The 19,307-nt window shown below is 37.2% G+C and overlaps 6 protein-coding genes and 1 non-coding gene across 8 annotated transcripts; 4 read left to right on the top strand and 3 right to left on the bottom strand.

Moving 5' to 3' along the window:
• Positions 1-140: 140 nt before the first annotated feature.
• On the bottom strand, positions 141-3,598 carry LOC149735097 (nudC domain-containing protein 3-like). Of its 2 annotated transcripts, none has more exons than XM_089879829.1 (7): positions 3,115-3,598; positions 2,610-2,676; positions 2,227-2,359; positions 1,613-1,742; positions 1,193-1,342; positions 631-819; positions 141-316 (listed from the first exon to the last, which is right to left on the bottom strand). In XM_089879829.1, the coding sequence occupies exons 1-7, from the start codon at positions 3,307-3,309 to the stop codon at positions 206-208; spliced, it is 975 nt and encodes a 324-aa protein (XP_089735955.1). In that variant the 5' UTR covers positions 3,310-3,598; the 3' UTR covers positions 141-205. The 2 variants fall into 2 exon arrangements, with proteins under 2 accessions (XP_089735955.1, XP_089735954.1); XM_089879828.1 differs by having other exon boundaries at positions 2,227-2,362; positions 3,115-3,597.
• Positions 3,599-4,912: 1,314 nt separating this feature from the next.
• LOC149735098 (26S proteasome regulatory subunit 7) lies at positions 4,913-7,242 on the bottom strand. Its single transcript, XM_089879799.1, has 3 exons — positions 6,409-7,242; positions 5,794-6,110; positions 4,913-5,480 (listed from the first exon to the last, which is right to left on the bottom strand). Exons 1-3 carry the CDS (start codon positions 7,037-7,039, stop codon positions 5,127-5,129), a joined length of 1,302 nt encoding a protein of 433 aa, XP_089735925.1. The 5' UTR covers positions 7,040-7,242; the 3' UTR covers positions 4,913-5,126.
• A 1,747-nt stretch (positions 7,243-8,989) lies between these two features.
• Positions 8,990-10,042, top strand: LOC149735099 (uncharacterized). The gene is made up of 2 exons (XM_089879860.1): positions 8,990-9,138; positions 9,502-10,042. Exons 1-2 carry the CDS (start codon positions 9,085-9,087, stop codon positions 9,718-9,720), a joined length of 273 nt encoding a protein of 90 aa, XP_089735986.1. The 5' UTR covers positions 8,990-9,084; the 3' UTR covers positions 9,721-10,042.
• A 154-nt stretch (positions 10,043-10,196) lies between these two features.
• On the top strand, positions 10,197-16,181 carry LOC149735100 (uncharacterized). Its single transcript, XM_089879839.1, has 2 exons — positions 10,197-11,461; positions 11,995-16,181. The coding sequence occupies exons 1-2, from the start codon at positions 11,381-11,383 to the stop codon at positions 12,640-12,642; spliced, it is 729 nt and encodes a 242-aa protein (XP_089735965.1). The 5' UTR covers positions 10,197-11,380; the 3' UTR covers positions 12,643-16,181.
• On the top strand, positions 12,943-13,016 carry Trnar-ucu (transfer RNA arginine (anticodon UCU)). Its single transcript has one exon. It is a non-coding gene; the product is annotated as a tRNA-Arg (tRNA).
• LOC149735102 (ATP synthase subunit O, mitochondrial-like) lies at positions 14,571-16,714 on the bottom strand. The gene is made up of 5 exons (XM_089879843.1): positions 16,554-16,714; positions 15,952-16,180; positions 15,651-15,710; positions 15,250-15,449; positions 14,571-14,777 (listed from the first exon to the last, which is right to left on the bottom strand). The coding sequence occupies exons 1-5, from the start codon at positions 16,575-16,577 to the stop codon at positions 14,649-14,651; spliced, it is 642 nt and encodes a 213-aa protein (XP_089735969.1). The 5' UTR covers positions 16,578-16,714; the 3' UTR covers positions 14,571-14,648.
• Positions 16,715-17,194: 480 nt separating this feature from the next.
• LOC149735103 (KH homology domain-containing protein 4-like) lies at positions 17,195-19,304 on the top strand. The gene has a single exon (XM_089879780.1). The coding sequence runs from the start codon at positions 17,325-17,327 to the stop codon at positions 18,987-18,989; it is 1,665 nt and encodes a 554-aa protein (XP_089735906.1). The 5' UTR covers positions 17,195-17,324; the 3' UTR covers positions 18,990-19,304.
• Positions 19,305-19,307: the final 3 nt, after the last annotated feature.

Here is a 19,307-nt window from a genome sequence, read left to right on the forward strand (position 1 = left end):
GCAAACACAATATATACAATTGGGAGGCAGTTGAAACCGACTGATCCAAGAGAGATGTTGCCAGAATGCGACGCTGGTAGTCGTTTGGGATGGCCCACCGACGCTGGTGGTCGCGCAATCTCCGAAAAACAGACACCAAATTTCCAAAAATTTATTTTATTTTCAAATTTCAAACACAATCAATATAGAAACATAGAATTAAATATTATTGTTCAACGGCACCCGGTGATATATTGAACATTTTTGGGTCAAATTCTTGTCCTTTAAAAGGAGAGCCTTCTGCATCCCAGCCTTTCTTTAACATCTCGTGGACTTTCTGCAAAAATGAAAAAGAACGCAGGTATAACTACAGGAATTTTCATTTGTATACGAGACTGACAATGCCATTTAAACGAAGTATATTTTTTGTTAAACAATTGGTGAACCTTGAACTTTTGTCATGGGACAAACAAATGGACAAAACTTGAACAAAACAAGCACAGAAAATGGAAAAAAAACATGGACAAAGGGCAAAAAAGGAACATTGCTGAAACCATTGCAACAAACTATTACATTTTGGAAAAAAACATGGGCAAAAAATGACCATTGCTGAAGCATTTAAACATCCCTTTTATATAAAAACCCTCCTACCATCTCATGACTTTGTGGGAGACCGAGTCTCTTCTGTTTTTCATCAAATTGAAGCTTATTGATCACTGATTTCTCTTCTGTGTCCATGTCCTCCATAGAACGCTCCGGAGCGATCTTCTGAATGTCGATTTCATCTTCTCCGGCAACTAACATCGTCCACCAAATGTTCTTAAACTTTGTGAGCGTGATCTGTCATGTCATAAAGAATGATGATGTCATAATGCATGATATGATAGGAGAATAAGACAAATATGGACGACAAGACAAATTACATCTTACGTAACAATCGTTATTATTATAAAAACACAGAGAAAGTTGCATCATAAACAGAATCCACCGCTACTAAATAGACAAAACCGAGTCCAACTATGTTTGAGAAATAAACCCAACTTGTATGTATAAGCCGTTATAACACGGGTGTTCTGTTTCATACACCTCGTGTCAGCTTACAAGTTACAATGTATGTTACTTTGTAGCTGATTATTTTTTGGAGTTTTTCATTTTTAATACGTATGGCTGAAAATTTAGACAATCCATTAGTGACTACTGGGTTGAAGGCTACCTGTATGTTCTTCCCACTTTCCAGAGACCACATACTTTCTTCTTTGTTCACCTCATGCTGTAACTCTCCGTCTATTATCGTCTCATAGTTGGCAGTGTCGTTCGATTTTACAAAAACTTTTAAATTTTTTCGCTGGATTTCAACTTTAACCTGGGAATAATTCCATAAATTCCGACAACTTTTTAAAAATGAATTAATTTGAATAAGAGACTGACAATGTCATTTAGGTGAAATATATATCTGGTATATAACCAATGATAGTCATTATAGCACAGGTGTTCTGTTTTATACACTTCGTGCCTGCTAACAAGTTACCACGTATGTTACTCATTTACCCTCGCATGGCGGGGCAACGACAGTCGTTATAACACGGGTGTTCTGTTTCATACACCTTGTGCGCGCTTACTAGTAACCACATACTTGTCTAGCTTTCAAAACTGACTTTTCCACCACAATCTTTACGTCAACGTCGTCATAATTCTGGGACCATTGGTACCTGTCCCGTATCGCCCCGTTGTAACTATCAGGGTTGCTTTGGAAAACTGTTTGGCTGGAAAATATGTTTAGAATTAATTGAAAGATACGGTAATAGCGTGACTAAATATGACAATAGCTTCTAAGATAGCTTCCCTGTCCCAACAGTAATTATAACATGGGTATTTTGTTTTATACACCTCGTACCCAGAGTTCTATACAAACCGAAAAATTTGCACTTTGCAACATAATTATGTACTAAATATGCATTATGCCACCAAATTCTATGATTTGTGTAAGTCTTATTCTAGTCACACACAGATAAAGCCAAGAAAGTCTGTAGCACTTATGTTTGTATAAACTTATATTTGGAGAGACACCCTTTTTTGGTGATAATAGTAACAGTATAAGGGTATTTTATATTCATGTTTCATATTTGTTGATGAATCCCTTTGTTTTTCAAAAAACATGGCCTAGCTATGGTTTTCAAAGGTATAAATAAAACTTATGTTTGAAGAGATAAATAAAACCTAATGTTTGTATTATTTAAGTTAACTCACTCATTAGTTGCATTAGCAGGTTTGGTTAAAGTTGATTGCTTTGGTTTTACAACAGCAGGAACTTCATGAGTCGTTTCCTTCTCACCTGATGGGGGGTCCTCGATTTCAACTATTTGGGCGACTTCTGTTGGTTCTGCTGATGAATGAAATAGGTTTGTAAGTAAATTTATGTTTATCAACACACTGCAATAGCTTCAGCAACTCGACTGTGGGCATGGGAGTGGCAACCATAGATGAGTCACTCATGTTAGGATAAAAATCTACATGAAATTAAATATGGTAAGACTTCTTGTTGGTCCAACTCTGGTCTGAACCCCAGGTATCGTGGCATGCCTAATTATATGATATAACCTTACATTGATAAAAAATACATTGATAATTACCTTTAGATTGCCTTTCCTTATTCTCGGCTTCCATTTTGTCAACAATTGTTTTGTATTTCGTAAAATACTAGAAGGGAATAAATATTATATAAATCTCTGAAGGACTTAAAATGCTGTACATTACAGATTAGGATTTAGTGCACTTCTACTTGATGTCAAGTTAATTAAAATTAACCTTTAAAATTAATTCTTAGCAAAAAAAACAACACAATGCCAAAAAAGGCGAGAAATTAGCATAACTGTATAATATATATACTGATAACAAATGGCCGACAAATAAGTTTTTTACCAGAAGGGTATTCACTATTGCCAAAAGGGACAATATGTTAAAAAGTCCCAAGTTAGCATATGAATGAATGTAACTTACTTTATCCTTGCGTGGCCGGAAAACGACAGTCGTTATAACACAGGTGTTCGTGTTTCATACACCTTATGCCAGCTTACGAGTTACCATGTATGTTACTTTGTGGGTGATTATTTTTTATATTAATTTTGAACAACTCACCGATAAAATAATTTTTTCCGCCACCCCGGGTGGAAATCCAAACTTTTGTTTCGGGTCGTCCATGTTTCGAAAGAAATCCGTACGTCGACATAAAAATCCAAAAATTACGTCAAGAAATTTTTCAAGTCCTCCCTCGTTTTGTAAAATCCCAAGCAGTGTGTTGTCATAAGCGGCCATTATCTTGTCAGAACTCATTGTGATGTTTTAATGGTTTGTTATTACAAATCGAAAATGGTAAAAACTTCTGCTCTGTATACTATATACTAGAATATTTAATTATGTGTCAGTAACACTGTAGTACTACTATATGTGATACCACAATAACACAAAAATTAATAACTTTATTCAATGTTGCTTTACAAAAATTAATTCAAAACAAGCACAGTTTTAACGAAAAACGAACAATTACAAAAACTATGATATAACTACATTTTGAGAGGTTGGGTTCGGTCCTATATAAAAACTATAGATAAGATACGACAAAATGGCTGCTAAATAGTAACGGTAATCCTTTAGCTGGTGGCCACCTGAAATTTTGGTTTCAAAATGTTCCTTAGGTCTCACTGATACTCATTATATAATTTTTTTTTGAAAAAACTCGGGCGTTCGTGTCGAAAATTAACTTTGAAAGTGCGCGAAATCGTGCTGCGTCACCGTATTTTCCACATCAGCCGTTATGAATTAAACCAAGGTTGGATTATTACGTCATAGAATGCGTATTGTTACGTTTGATTCCTACGTTAAAACAGTGGGGAAGAACAAGGCTATACCGTCTTATAACGTATGTAATATACCACTATTGTGACGTAACAGACCGCGATTGTGACGTAATAAATCGTTAACCTTACGCAAATTAGACGAATTACGGTGACACGGCATGTTTTTGCGTATTTTTAAAGTTAATTTTCGACACGAACGCCCGACTTTTTTGAAAAAAAAATTAGACAGCAGGTACCAGTGAGGGCTATAGAACATTTTGAAAACAAAATTTCAGGTGGCCACCAGCTAAAGGATTACCAATAGTAACTACGTAGCAAACGAAATTAAGTCCAATGTCCAACTAATAGTGTACTAAAAAATATAAATTTCGCCAATAACTATAGCATCCTTAGACTCTTATTCAAAAGTATTAAACAACTAGCATTATTCCAAAACTAAATCACTACTGTTTCAGTCACTTTTAACCCGCAAAGAGAGTAATTAACAAATTTCTGACGTGTTTTTCGCCTCCGGCAAAAAAACAACAAACCGAAACTAGGTCCAAGGGAATCCCCTATAGTACGCTGTTTACTTGCGATTGAAAATTAAAGGCATTTATTTCAGAATTTAAAGGGGGCATTTCGTGCGTGTTTTTAGTCTTGTCGTAATATAACCTATTTTGTTGAACTATTTTTATTTTTAATGCAACACTCGACACTTTTTCATTCCATTTTCTCGTCCCATCTCCCATTTAGTAGTAAACAAAGAATATTCAATGAATTAAAAAAACTGTATTCTCATGACTCCCAAAGACCGTTGTTAATTGTTTAAAACATGATCAAAATATTTGGATATTCTGGGCTTTGTCCCGTCCTCCCTTCCCCTACTATACCTTACATATATTTACTGCAAACAAATTCGAGCAAATATTACCGTTTAGTGTCTTGCACCAGGACATACGCGCAAGTTATTGCCAGAGTTTCGAACCTAGAACCTCTGGTATGAGTGAATACATCTACTAACTTTGGTGTCACCTACCCAACTCTGGCCTAAATCCCACATTCGCTTATCCATACACTGCAATAGCTTCAATAACTCGTCTGTTTCAAGTTTATATTTATAGCAACATTACAACATAAACAGCGAGCATAAGCAATTGGTCAAAGTGTAAATAGATACTAGAACTTGTGAGAAGTTGAAAAAGTCATTCAAACATTATCAGCTTTTTAGTTTAATTGTATATCACATGTTTTTCTTTTTTCTGAATTTGTTGAAAGTTGGAACAGTTCATCAAAAAGTGTCTTTTCCAGAAGTTAGTTATACGTCATGTATCTTGGCGTGGAGCTGAACTTAGCATAAGACTTAATCACTTTGTTCACAGCATCCAAATAATCTTTCTCTGTGGCCACCTTTCTCCTTGCACGAATAGCATACATGCCAGCTTCAGTGCATACGCTTCTTATCTCAGCACCTGTGCTGTTGGGGCACAAGCGAGCTAGAAGCTCGTACCTTATGTCACGCTCCACACTCATAGACCGCGCATGGATCTTAAATATCTTGGTACGTCCTTCTAGATCGGGAAGACCGAACTCAACTTTGCGATCCATTCTTCCAGGTCGCATGAGGGCCGGGTCAAGAGTGTCTGGTCGATTAGTTGCCATTAGGACCTGGATAAAGGAATGAATTGAATGTAACTTATTTACCTTCACGTAGCGGGACAACAACGGTCATTATAACACAGGTATTCTGTTTCATACACCTCGTGCCCACTTATGAGTAACCAGGTATGTAACCTATTTATCCTCATGTGATGGGGCGACGTCAGTAGTTGTAATGAGTGTTTTGTTTCACACACCCGTGGCAGCTTATGAGTTACCATGTATGTAACTTATAAATTACTTATTTATCCTCTCGTGGTGGACAAGGACAGTCATTATAAGACAGTTGTTTTGCTTTACTTAGAACTCCTAACCCACCAACCTTAATATTTCCTCTTGGGTCGAACCCATCCAGCTGGTTAATAAGTTCCAGCATCGTACGTTGAACTTCATTATCTCCTCCTGCACCGTCGTCGAACCTCGCCCCACCGATCGCGTCTATCTCGTCAAAGAAGATAAGGCAAGCTTTCTTTGTCCGTGCCATCTCGAACAGCTCACGTACCATTCTTGCCCCTTCCCCCACGTACTTCTGCACCAACTCAGAACCGATAACACGAATGAAACAAGCGTCAGTACGGTTTGCTACAGCTCGAGCGCACAGTGTTTTACCGGTGCCAGGAGGTCCGAATAAAAGGATTCCTGTAGAAACAAATTATTGTTTTAAAACAGTTCAGTTTGATCTATAGGCTATTCCAAACTAAAAGATTCCAACAGAAAATAGATTGTTTTTCATGTAGGTTTTTAAGCCACATTGCGATATCCTACTCAATTTATTACGACTTTGGTATTGGTTGATCAATTGATAAATTATGGCGTGCATAACCAAAAGTTTGAAAACAAAGTCGGCTGTACACCTGCCATACTCTGCAGACTGGGATGACTTGATATCTGTCACTCATGATATACAAAACACCCCACGACACTTTCCACTTCTTACCTTTAGGAGGATCGATCCCAAGAGTAATAAATCGCTCCGGATGCAGCAGAGGAGTCTCTACTACCTCCCTCAACTTCTGGATCTGTTCCTTGCATCCTCCTACATCCGAGTACGTCACATCAGGCTTCTCTTCAACTTGCATCATTGTCACAGTGGGGTCAATCTTCGGGGGCAGCGGAATATGGATTTGGTATTTATTCCGATCTACCCCGACCCTCATACCCTCTTCTATATCAGTTGGGGCGACTTGGTCTCCAAGATCGACCACGAACTTTGCGAATTGCTTTACGTTGATGATATACTTGGCATTATCGGTGTCAGCATCGATGATCTTCGTGCATCTTGCAACTTGGAGTGGTTGCTCGCTTTGTAAGGTCTGTTTATCAGCTGCTAGATCCCATAACGCAGGCGGGGCTAGTCCAGTGTCGGATTCCTTTATCCCACTTAGCTCGTTCACTCGTTTAGTGATCGCAGTTATGTCTTCTTCAACTGCTTTGATCTGCTTTGCATACGGACCTTGGCCGTACGTCTTCAGTAGGGCAATGTCCCCTTCATCTAACGCTTGAATAGGCTTGTCTTCTTTTTCTCCTTCTTTAACTTTGCGCTGATCGTCACCCAAGTAGTCTGGCATTTTAATTTAAATGTAAATTAAATCTAGAAAGCACTGTGCGGATATGTTTTTAATTTTGGTAAAACTTAGTATAACGTCGTTTAAGTACAGTTACACTTAGTTAAATACAGGCAACCTCGTTGATTAATGTGGTGAATGCAATATACTTTGGCTCTGCTTGTTTATATAGACAGACACCTAACAGCGGGGTAAAAACTTAGACCAAAACTTGTATTATTTTAAACAAATATACACAATACAATACAGAATGACAGACAAAGTTGAACGTTAGATCGTATACGATGTAGGATCTACACAAAGGGGAGCAACATTTAGAAAATGTTATAAGTTGGTACATTTATATAAGACCGAGTATATTGTACGGTAATATATTTATCAGTAAAAGAAACGTGTCAACTGACAGTGTTTTAAATTTCGTATTTATCTTATATGAGGTGTGTCGATTCGCGTCATGCGTTTTCGTTTGTTTTTGTTTATCCCTGCCATTCGAACAAAACACGTTTACATACGGACTGTTTGTTCCCTCCCATGTATTATCTCCGAACCTCTCATATGCTTCTAACCAATGGCATTTTATAACTATCATACAAACTAAATGTTGTGTCACGTAATAGTTCCTTTATTCGGAAACTCCGCGTCGCTCCTGTCTGTGACGTCACAATAACACCGCGAGAACTTCGATGAGTTCGAAACTTAAAATATGCGGCGGCGCTACCTCGAAAATGTTTACGAAACGGGGCAATTACTCCTTTTGCCTGTAGGATAGCACGTTGATATAGGCAATGAGAACCACAAGTCTCAGTTAGGAGTGCTGCAGATACAGTGAGGGAATGCTATTATGTGCTGTAGTGAGTAATGGAGCGGCAGAGTACTGGGTTGTACAAAAGCAAAGATAAAACGTTATGGTGTGATTGATGATCATCGCATGGCGAGCAACAAGAGTCGTTATAATACGGGTGTTCTGTTTCATACACCTAGTGCCTGTTTATAAGTTACTACGTATGTAACTTATTTATCCTCGCATGGTGGGCAATAATAGTCGTTATAATACGGGTGTTCTGTTTCATACATCTCATGCCTGATTACGAAACAGTACTAATGATGTCTCCAAAAAGGTAGAGCTTCGTAGTAATTGCTTTACATGAATACCCCGCAATCTTTTCAATCTAGACTTCATATGCCTTGCGGTAAAACTTTCGTTCTGCTTTTCGCGCTTGATTTGTTATTTCTCCATTCTAACAAAAAAGATTGTTTTATGTTTGATCTTGCCAAGAAGAAAAGTTTTCGTAATTGCTGTTTTGAATAAAGAGATAAATGTTCGTGAAAACACAACTTAGTTACGTATGGTGCAGTTCATCACAAATAACTTATATAGCCGAGACGTTATGTCACGTTTTGAGCATCTAAATTACGTGAAAACGTTTTAGCTAGAATGTGTTGATAAAAGCAATCGAAAATGTAAACAGATATAAGAACTTGCAGGGGACAGTTGTCCGCAAATAATTAGCTCAAGTTCCCAACAAGTTATGTCACGTTTAAGCTTAATATAATCTATGACCAAACTAATGCCGATATAGCGCTGCCCGTAAAGCTTCATACTGTGTTTATAGTTACTGAAAGCTAAGTTTCCTTTTTATTGATTTGCATCAAAATAGATTTATAACATTAAATAGGCTTGGGTAAAGTAAATCATTCGCTATATTTGAATTAAAGACTGAGATGGCGAAATATATATAGTAGGGTGGGGGAAGACACTTTTAGCACATATTGTCCAAGTATCCTGATCGTGTTTTAAACAATTAACAACGGTAAAAGGAAGTCGTGAGGAAACGGTTTCATAATTCTTTGAATGTTCTTTGTTTACCAAATGGAACAAGAAAAAGAATAAACAGGTGTCCCATCTTCCCCCACCCTACTATATCTACTTTATACAACTTGTTGAACTTGACTTTGTCTGTTATGTTGTTGTAGCACCAGATTTCAATAGGATTACAAGGGGAATTACTGCGTTAGTTATAAAAGTGCAGAGTATAAACTACTTTATAATGCCTGGACAATACTCCGCTTATGAGGATAACAGCTCTGTTACAACAAACGAGGTAAAGTATGAATCTAATCGTTTTGTTTTTCTGTGATATTTACACTTTTATTTAAATGTATAGTAGGGTTGGGGGAGATGGGACACCTTTTCATTCTTTTTTCTTGTCCTATTTGGTAGTAAAAATGGGAACACAAAAAGACATAAAGTGACTCCCATAGACCGTTGTTAATTGAATAAAACATGAACAGAATATTTGGATATAATGTGCTAACGGTGTCCCATTTTACCCCCCAGTACTCTGTATGTTAATTTTATGTCAAAAAAACATCTTACGGATAACACAGTCTAAATTATATTAGGAAGTATTGGGTATTTTATGCTACCCACCTTACCCCATAAAATAACATTACTGATTTAACAGGGCGCCCGTGGTTGCTACAAAGAATGGACCAGCGGTACTAAAGGCTGTTTCACCAAAACCATACTTATTGTCACACTCTGCGTCATATTTTTTGTCGTTGGTTACGCGGTTGGCTACGTCATACATAGGTGTAAGATGTCATGTGGTGACGTAAGCGTGACGTCAACTCCCACGTCATTAATAACTAGTATTGCGACGACCATTAATGGAACGACATGATGAAGAACTTTGTGACATCATCAAATCCATGACGTCAATAAAACTTTGTGACGTCATCAGAAAGAAAACGCGTTATCGTTCAATGCGTAAACCGTGATCGGTAATTATGGTCTCGGTGATACTTTATATATTTTCATTCTGTTTTATCTTCACATTTGGTGGTAACAAAGCATATTTACAGAATTATATAACCGTATCCTCACGACAAAAAAGAGCGTTGTTAATTGTTGAAAACACGATTAGAAAATGTGAGATATTATGTGCTAACGGTATCTTACCCCACAACGGTTTAAAATTAAATAAATATACAAGTAAAAGTAAATATCCTTGGCCTGCTTCAGGGTACGCAATGCAAACAGAGAAAAAAGTACAACGGATGGGGAATTCTTAGGCGATTATTACCGCGCGTAATAAACGTCTTAACGAGGCCATGGAATCGTGAAGATAAAACACAGAACGGCGTCTGGTGTTCGCAGGCCAGGCCTCACATTCAGTATAGCAGTGAATACGTGGTTAAAATATAAAGGATATGCGAGTGTATTCTGAAGCAGTTTAGAAAAAATGTAATGTAGTAGGGTGGGGGAGATGAGACACCTTTAGCTCATAATATCCAAATATCATGATCGGGCTTTAAACAGTTAACAACGGTCTATGGGAGTCGCGAGAATGCAGTTTTATAATTCATTGAATGTTTCTTTGTTTACTACCAAATGGGACAAGAAAATATTATAATAAAAAGGTGTCCCATCTTCCCCCATCCTACTATATATATATTTGATGCTATAATAATTCAGTTTATAAAAGGTCGCAGGCACACGGAACAGTATTGGTTTAGGCTGTTGGGTCGTTATGTATATATTATACGTCTTAGGAGAAACCTTAAAGTTAATATTTAATTGAAATATTTTGGAGTGACGCAAAGCCAACGGACAGCTTTAACTAATTCAGATAAAGAACGTTATTGATATGAGCCTAGTGTAGCTTTAGTTTAACATAACATATTTTTTTTTTCTTTAAAACGATAGCGAGGATCATGTTATTTAAACAGCGAAAAGAAGGGAATCAACAGCCAAACAGTTAAACACGCTATGGATAAAAAGTGTGGAAAAGATTGCCAGTTAAAAAAAAGAGCTAGAAAACGGACACTCGTGTACGAAATACAAGAAAAAAGAAACTAAATATAAACCAGAGCCTACAGGAATGATTAAACTTGATAAGTATTTTAAGTTTTCTGGAATGGCTTTTCGGTATAGTTGCGCGATACTTTATATAGCAGATTGGGGGGAGATGGGACACTTTTAGCACAGAATATACAAATAGCCTGATCGTGTTTTTAATAATTAACAACGGTCTATGGGAGTCGTGAGGATATAGTTTTATGATATTTTGAATGTTCTTTGTTTACTACTAAACGGGACGAGAAAATGGAGTTAAAAGGTGTCCCATCTTCCCCCACCCTACTGTATTGTAATAAATTTAATCGCTTTATTTGGTCTAATTTATAACCTGATCCAATGTATCACGTTCTGGCTTTAGTAATAGTGGGTTTTATGTAATAGGATATATATATATAGGCTCCTTTACTGTATTGAAAGTATAAGGATATATAGCCTATACATAGGTATTAAGCAAACATACTGTATTAAGCAAACACTGAAACATGTCTTTGAAATATACAACGCAAGAAGATGACGTCAGCTATACAGACTTGGACATGAATAACGGAGAAGCAAACAGCGAGGTAAGGTCCTCATGCTCGCTGTCAAACAATAACTGTCGAGTTATAACATGGGTGTCTTCTTATACACCAGACACACATAGAGTATTCATACACCTCATGCTCACTGCTTAGGTATAACATATACATGTGTCTTCTTATGCACCAGACACACATGGTGTATTTACACACTCATGCTCGCTGTCGAGTTATAACATGGGTGTCTTCTTATACACCAGACACACATTGTGTATTCATACACCTCATGCTCACTGTCGAGTTATAACATGGGTGTCTTCTTATACACCAGACACACATTGTGTATTCATACACCTCATGCTCACTGTCGAGTTATAACATGGGTGTCTTCTTATACACCAGACACACATGGATTATTCATACACCTCATGCTCACTGTCAAGTTGTAACATGGGTGTCTTCTTATACACCAGACACACATGGAGTATTCATACACCTCATGCTCACTGTCAAGTTGTAACATATATATCTGTCTTCTTATGTACACGTATACTATTCTAACTCCATTCTTTTCACAGCAACGATACGATACCTACTATGATTGGAAAACGTGGAAAAAAGGCAACAAAAGTTATCTCACAAAAGTTCTGCTCGCCATTTTTATTTTCCTTGTCATATTTTTCTCTGGATTCGGCGCCGGCTACAGCGCGCGTTCATGCGTAAAGGTACAGTGTGACGTATGCCCCACGTCACCACCAAAACCAACTACGTCACCAGCAGTAGTAGGCTCAACCGCATCCACTGTTACCAATCATTCATCTACAAGTCAAACCACAGTTGTTACCATACAAACAGATGTAGCGGTGACGTCTGAAGCGTCGACCACGTCACAAGTGACGTCAAAACCTCCTTCTACGTCAGGGGTGACGTCACAACCGCCTACAACAAAGGTGACGTCAACGCCTTCTTCTACGTCAGGTGTGACGTCGCAACCCCCTTCTACCCAACAGGTGACGTCAAACTTCCCTTCTACGGCAAAGCCAACGTCAGAATCGGCTACGTCACAGGTGACGTCAACGACCCCTATACCGCCAGGAGTGACGTCACAGAAGCCCTCCCCTACTCTACAGGTGACGTCAGTAGAGCCCCCTTCTACTGCACAGGTGACGTCAAATTCCTCGCTGGTTACGTCACCATTTGCCACGAACGACACAACTGTGCTATAGACGAAACTAAACGAGTCAACGGTTCGTCTATTTACAGATTATGCCAAATTCACTTGTATGACATTATTGGCAAAAATCGGTGTACTTTTAAATGCGCGGTTAAAATAATTAATGTTTTTAAATTTTAGTAAGTTTGATAATTTAGTATGTGTTATGTGCTGTTACAAATCATATCGTGTTTTAACTACGTGTGTGCAAAACGGAAAGTAAAGATGGCAGTTACGAAATACAAGCAAAAAAGAAAGTCGAACGAGTCAAGACCTAGGAGAATGGTCTGTCTTTCGCACTGCGTTACACGTCGTCTCTGTGGCGCAATGGATTAGCGCGCTGGACTTCTAATCCAGAGGTTCCGGGTTCGAGTCCCGGCAGGGATGCATCTTTATTTTCGGTACTTATTATTATACAGTAATGTTTATGTCCGATTTTCAAAATGGTAGTAGTCACTAAAATTTTCAGTTACAGTTTGTTGTTACTTCATTAGGCGTGTTAGCTGCTTGGAGCTTATAGACTGTTAATGTATAATAGATTATAGATAACATATTAATACATATAGATCAGATAGATTGTTAGAGTAGAAAATAGTGAAGTTATTACTGTAAATGTAATACACAACTCGTATTTTATGTACATATTAAATTAAAAATGAACAAAAATACAATAATGTTATAGTCAAAAAATTATATAAATAAATTATTAAAATTTGTGTTGTACTGAAACTAGGACGATTAAGTCTTATGTTGCTAATTCCCTTCTCTTTTTTGTTTTTATTAGTTTGATCTTCGCTATCATACATTTGATATAAGTTTATGTTATATATTATGAACAATAGTTATGGTTAGATCAAATGCAGGTCATACCAATTGGTTAGGCCGCCTGCCTGTAACCCAGAGGTAATGGGTTCAAGGCTCGTCAATGCTACTATTGTGGCGTATCGGTATGTGCCTTGGGTACAAAATTTAAAGGCGATTGCTCTAACTCAGTGGTCACTACTGGGGTGTCTAAATTATCAGCCATATTTAAAGAGATATATAATAAACAAAGGGTTATAGTTAAGCCATATGTGAAATGTGTTTGCCGTAAGAGATCACCCACTAGTGGTTTGAGCAGCTAGCTGCTTTTATTCAAGTACTTTTTGCCTACAGCGTTTATAATGACTGTCTTTTTGCTGGTGATCCCCTTTTCTTCATTATTTTATTTAATTTGATCTTCGTTACTCTATTTGAAGAGAGAAACAACAAAATTATGTTATGTTTTAGAAATAGAATAAAGTGGTATAAAATAAATATCTGATAATGCTGTTTCCCCCTACCGATTTTTCCTATCTCAATCTTGTATTCAGGCTTGCTACATTGGGGTAATATTTGTTATTATATTTAAATATATCCAGTAAACTTAAGGTATAGTAGGTTAACATAAGATGCCAAAGGTGGTCCATGTTTTCAATCCCATTTATTGTCACATTTAGTAGTACGCAAAGTAGATTTAGGAAAATATATATCCGTATCCTCACGACTCTAAAATAACATTTTTAATATTTATAACACGACAAGGAAATAAGGGATATTATGTTATATTTGCATCCATGGGAACTTGAGTGACTGGACTGTGAGCAGTCGAGTTGCTGAAGCTATTTCAGTGTGTGGATAAGCAGGCATGACTTTTGGTTGGTTTGGTCATTTATATCCTCATGGGTGGGAACTCAAGTGACTTATCCATTGTTGCCACTCCCATGCCCACAGTCGAGTTGCTGAAGCTATTTCAGTGTGGATAAGCCCACATGACTTTTGGTTGGTGGTCATTTATATCTTCGTGGGTGGGAACTTGAGTGACTTATTCATGGTTGCCACTCCCATGCCCACAGTCGAGTTGCTGAAGCCATTGCAGTGTGTGGCATTCAAAAACCTAACTCATATTAAACACACATACAATCAATGAACGCCTGAACTGTTTTATTAATTTGAATTTTCGCATAAATACATTGTAATAACCAATAGGATCAATTTAACTTAAACAGGTTGCTTGATAAGTTCTAGATATGTCTTAATCTTGCTTGATGTTGACATGTCAATATATTTCATATCAGTGAACTTGTCTCCAATGTTAACTACCATTCCTCCAAGCAGGGATGGGTCAACCTGTTAATGTATATGAACGTTGGAATGTAGAGCAATATAATTCGATGAATGAATGTAACTTATTTATCCTCACATGACGGGGCAACGACAGTCGTTATAACACGGGTGTTCTGTTTCATACACCTCGTGCCTGCTTCCAAGTTACCACATTTGTAACTTATTTATCCTCACATGGCGGGGCAACGACAGTCGTTATAACACGGGTGTTCTGTTTCATACACCTCGTGCCTGCTTCCAAGTTACCACGTTTGTAACTTATTTATCCTCACATGGCGGGGCAACGACAGTCGTTATAACATGGGTTTTTTGTTTCATACACCACGTGCCTGCTTACAAGTTACCACGTATGTAACTTATTTATCCTCGCATGGTGGGGCAACGACAGTCGTTATAACACAGGCATACACCTCGTGCCAGCTTAGGAGTTACCATGTATGTAACTTTGTGGGGAATATATTTAATTAATAATCACCTTCTCTGTCAGAATAATCTTTTCATTCTTGTTCACAAACTTAGCAAGAGCAGTTTCAACTTCTTTCTTCTGTTTTGCGTCCAAGGCTTGAGCTGTGGTAACGGTGGCAGGGATTTCCCCCTTTTCAGCTGACATGAGTCGTGCGAAAATATCGGTCACGTCGCTGATTAAATCCAAGCGGTTGTTTTCAGCTAGAACACCTAATGTAAGGAAATTGGTTTAATATTTTATACTGGTGAATAGTTTACAGCTATATCCCCTGGGGTAGGGATATAACCATGGGTTGTGTTTGTCTAATTTAAGAATTTTCATCAATTTTGATTTTGTGATGACATGCCCCTTTAAAGTTCCAAATTTGCATAATATGTGTAGTTTAAATATTCAGTGGCTCTACTACTTACCAAAGAAATTGACACTTGTGTTTGACATGCCAGCTTTTGTTGCTACTTCTTTTAGGAGACCTGAAATCACATAATATTTAAACATTTTGGAGCTTTAAATTATTGTAACCCACTACGTTACTTTTATCTTAACTAGGCAATGATGTTTTATGTTTTAAAAGTTATTTTCCCCTAAACATTTGTTATTATAGTAAATTCAACTAATAACAGAAAATATAAAGTGCTGCTAAAATCACATAAAACCAAAATAAAGTACAAATAATGGCGTACCAAAAAGAACTTGTCAATTATTTGAACATACCAAGTTTGATGTCACTTTTAATGAATGGGTCATTCATGAAATCAGCAACTTTTTGACTCTGGAACATTCCACCAATGGTCACAAGATCCTTTGCCACATTTTCCTTGGTTTTGCTTTTTACCGAGGCAGAGTAAAGAGCTTGGGCGTAACAACCGGTCAGACCAAATGTGGGGATTGGAGTTCTGACCATATCACAACGTAAAGCGCTTGTGGAAAGACCTCGTCTCAGCTGAAAAAAAATAGGGTTTAATTATTAATCCCAAGTATTTAATAGCCTACACTATAAGCTTTACTTTAGATTTATTGATAAGGTTAACAGGTTTATTCCCGCATACGTCTGTGTCTCTGTGATACAAATATACAATGAGCTAAAATTAAACCATTTTGTGAAATACCACACAAATTATAGACGTTAGACCTTTTTACCATTAGGTTTTTATTACTACTAAATGAGTCCTAAAAAAGGTAAATTCATTTATTCTTGTACGTTTTTAATGCACTATAGAGCTTAAATTACACGATTTAACAAATCTACCAAAACAGACGTTAGATTTCTCTTTAATATTATATTTTTTTGAGACGTTCTAGTAGTTTAGACTTACCAATAAACCAAAAGATGAAGCCATTTCGCCTTTACAAACTACCAAAAAAATGAAAATTGACACTGAAACAAAATTCCTAACAACTTTTCACAACTAAAATTTAGTTGTCAATGCATTACTAAAAACGGATACTACGTAATATTATTTCACCGATAACGCTGACCATTCTTGGGCAATAGCAATCACACAAATTCAAACATGCAGTCTTTCTGATTTTATAAACATTTTAAACACATTTAGGTTAAAAATATTTTATTTTTAATGTGATTCTTAGGTGTCTGCGATTTTCAAATGTATCCGATCTAACGAAAAAATTAAAACAAGGTCAAAATTATTCTAACAACGATTGGTGCAGTAAATATTTCATAAATTGGGGTGCAACTACTACTTTAATAGTTTCTTAAACTTTTACATTTAAAGTTGTGCTACAAGTGTATAAAGTGTTTAGTTATTTTAAATTTCCGATAGAACATTTAAAAAGTTTCAAAATAATTTTTAAAAGATGTGACGTCATTATTAAACCCCGGTAGCATCTGTTATAGTGTACATGTATAGAAAATTTTTCCTAGGCAATTTTGGAAAATTGTTTTTTTTTTTAGTTAAAAAGTGAAATGATTGCTTTTTTATTTTGTATTAGGGTAAAATTATTGTGAAACTATAATTTATAGTTGCAGTGTATTAAGAAAATTAACTTGTATTTGTAAGTTTAAACTTTTAAATGTAAAAATTGTAAATTTAGAAAACTTTATTCTGCTGTTTTTGGATTAAACAATGTCAAAGGATTCTTGGCGACAGAATTCAATGCCACCACGCCCAGATTATGGGAATTTTAAAGCACCTTCATTACCGAGTGCAAACTCCAACCCAGCACCCAAGAAAACTCGCATTTCAAAGTTTTCTGACGAACCCACAGTAAACAGTCCGCCGTTAAACGGTAATGGTGGTACTTCTGAAAAATCGAGGGTCTCAAAGTTTTCTCTCCACCCACCAAGTGCTTCCATTCCGTCAAAATCTGACCCTGTTGCAGCAGCGGCTGCAGCAGCTGCAAGAATTAATGCAAACCTTCGAGCAAAAGGCAAATTATCCGACCAAACACAGCATAAACCAGTAGTAAATACGATACAAACAGCAAACTCTGCATTATCTGCAATTCAAGTGTCTCAGATTAAAAAAATATTTGATCTTTATGTTGCAAAAATCGATATAAATAATCTACCAATAGTCACACGAACTTACATGACTCAAGTCAACGCACAAGAAATTATTAACAAACAAACGGGGGCTGCTGTTTCCACCAAAGGACAATATTTAACACAAGATGAAAAGAAAAACGTTGAAGGAATAGACAAGCAGTTACATTTATACGTACAGTCCCCTTCGCAAGACAAAGTAGAGCTTGCCATTAATAAAATAAAAGACATGATTTCAAAACATAACATCCCAAAGTCTTCCCTAAGCGCAGTTGCCCCAACCATGGTCCCACCAATGGTCTCAATGCCCATCCCACAGAACATGGTGGGCCAACCATCCTTACCAAGTGGTAACTATGTCCATGACAAATTATTTATAGGAATGGATTACGTTCCCCCAGATTTTGACCTGAAAACAAAACTTATCGGAGCAAATTACACAAACTTTAATTTCGTTGCGAACTCCACTGGAGCAAAGGTGATTCTACGAGGCAGAGGATCTGGTTTCATTGAGCCGACTTCTGGTCGCGAGGCTTTTGAATCTATGTATGTATTCATCAGCCACCCAAATCAGGCGGGGGTAGATGCCGCTAAAAAGTTGGTGAACAATCTTATAGAGCATGTACGTAACGAATACAATGCTCATACCAGAAAAACACAGTCTGGATTTGGAAACCCACAAGCCGCTTACCCAGGGAACCCACCATATGGGTCCAACTCGGTAAACTACCAACCCCCATCCCAATTCCCATCTTACCCCATGGGTAATATACCCCCAATGGGGAACCCATACATGAACTACACCCAAGCCCCCCCTAACCCTTACAACATGCCCCAGAACATTACGGCTCACCCTAATATCCCCCCTCCTGTCCCAGTACCCCTACCAACCTTCACCCCGCCTACCCAGCCCCCCTTTAACCCCCAAGCGACCCCCAATATAACCCCTACCCCCCAAGCAGCACCTACAAGTGACATGATGCCACCTCCTCCCCCTGTTGCTGTAAAACCAACAGAACCAGCGCCGAAACCGACGAAAAGACGAAGGTTTAAAGAAGAACAACCTGACGATTCAAACATCCTAGGCTACCAACAATTCTCTAAAAACTCTGACCAAGATTCCAAAAGAACGAAAAGAAACTTTTCAGAAAAATCAACAGAAAGCCTTCCAAATACTACAGTAGAGAAAGATTCAAAAGAACAAACGAAAAGCGGTTCACTACCATTCTGGATGTCGTATGACTGACTGTTTTTATATAAAAATTCAACCCAAAAACGGAGATGTTTCATTTCATGTGTTAGACCTTGTTTTAAGTTTTCCTTGTGCAGGATATAGAGCTCGCTTTTGTATTTACCGTATTTTGCCTTTTCAATCATTCATTGTTATAAGCATCTGTTTAAATTATCAGCAATTCCAAACATGTGATTAATTTTAGTTTTACCGCATATGGTTTCCACTTTCTAATAACACTATTATAACAATATAACAAAAGACCTTATCAAAAAACCTACTACATGATTATGGCAATTCTATACCAATTAAACTGTTAGTATTTCTAAGTTC

The sequence above is a fragment of the Ciona robusta genome, chromosome 6 (assembly GCF_009617815.1).
Source record: "Ciona robusta chromosome 6, ASM961781v2".
NCBI lineage: Eukaryota > Metazoa > Chordata > Ascidiacea > Phlebobranchia > Cionidae > Ciona > Ciona robusta.

What these genes read in the sequence shown, in the direction of transcription:
- LOC149735100 (XM_089879839.1), top strand. Translation starts at nt 11,381, where the DNA reads ATGTCTTTGAAATATACAACGCAAGAAGATGACGTCAGCTATACAGAC. An exon ending in ACGGAGAAGCAAACAGCGAG is followed by an intron (nt 11,462 to 11,994) that starts GTAAGGTCCTCA and finishes TTCTTTTCACAG; the next exon opens with CAACGATACGATACCTACTA.
- LOC149735103 (XM_089879780.1), top strand. Translation starts at nt 17,325, where the DNA reads ATGTCAAAGGATTCTTGGCGACAGAATTCAATGCCACCACGCCCAGAT.
- LOC149735097 (XM_089879828.1), bottom strand. Translation starts at nt 3,309, where the DNA reads ATGAGTTCTGACAAGATAATGGCCGCTTATGACAACACACTGCTTGGG. An exon ending in CGGAAAAAATTATTTTATCG is followed by an intron (nt 2,677 to 3,114) that starts GTGAGTTGTTCA and finishes ATTCCCTTCTAG; the next exon opens with TATTTTACGAAATACAAAAC. An exon ending in TAAGGAAAGGCAATCTAAAG is followed by an intron (nt 2,363 to 2,609) that starts GTAATTATCAAT and finishes TTCATTCATCAG; the next exon opens with CAGAACCAACAGAAGTCGCC.
- LOC149735102 (XM_089879843.1), bottom strand. Translation starts at nt 16,577, where the DNA reads ATGGCTTCATCTTTTGGTTTATTG. An exon ending in TAAAAGTGACATCAAACTTG is followed by an intron (nt 15,711 to 15,951) that starts GTATGTTCAAAT and finishes ATGTGATTTCAG; the next exon opens with GTCTCCTAAAAGAAGTAGCA. An exon ending in AGATTATTCTGACAGAGAAG is followed by an intron (nt 14,778 to 15,249) that starts GTGATTATTAAT and finishes ATACATTAACAG; the next exon opens with GTTGACCCATCCCTGCTTGG.
- LOC149735099 (XM_089879860.1), top strand. Translation starts at nt 9,085, where the DNA reads ATGCCTGGACAATACTCCGCTTATGAGGATAACAGCTCTGTTACAACA. An exon ending in GCTCTGTTACAACAAACGAG is followed by an intron (nt 9,139 to 9,501) that starts GTAAAGTATGAA and finishes CTGATTTAACAG; the next exon opens with GGCGCCCGTGGTTGCTACAA.
- LOC149735098 (XM_089879799.1), bottom strand. Translation starts at nt 7,039, where the DNA reads ATGCCAGACTACTTGGGTGACGATCAGCGCAAAGTTAAAGAAGGAGAA. An exon ending in TGGGATCGATCCTCCTAAAG is followed by an intron (nt 6,111 to 6,408) that starts GTAAGAAGTGGA and finishes TTGTTTCTACAG; the next exon opens with GAATCCTTTTATTCGGACCT. An exon ending in ACCCAAGAGGAAATATTAAG is followed by an intron (nt 5,481 to 5,793) that starts GTTGGTGGGTTA and finishes TCCTTTATCCAG; the next exon opens with GTCCTAATGGCAACTAATCG.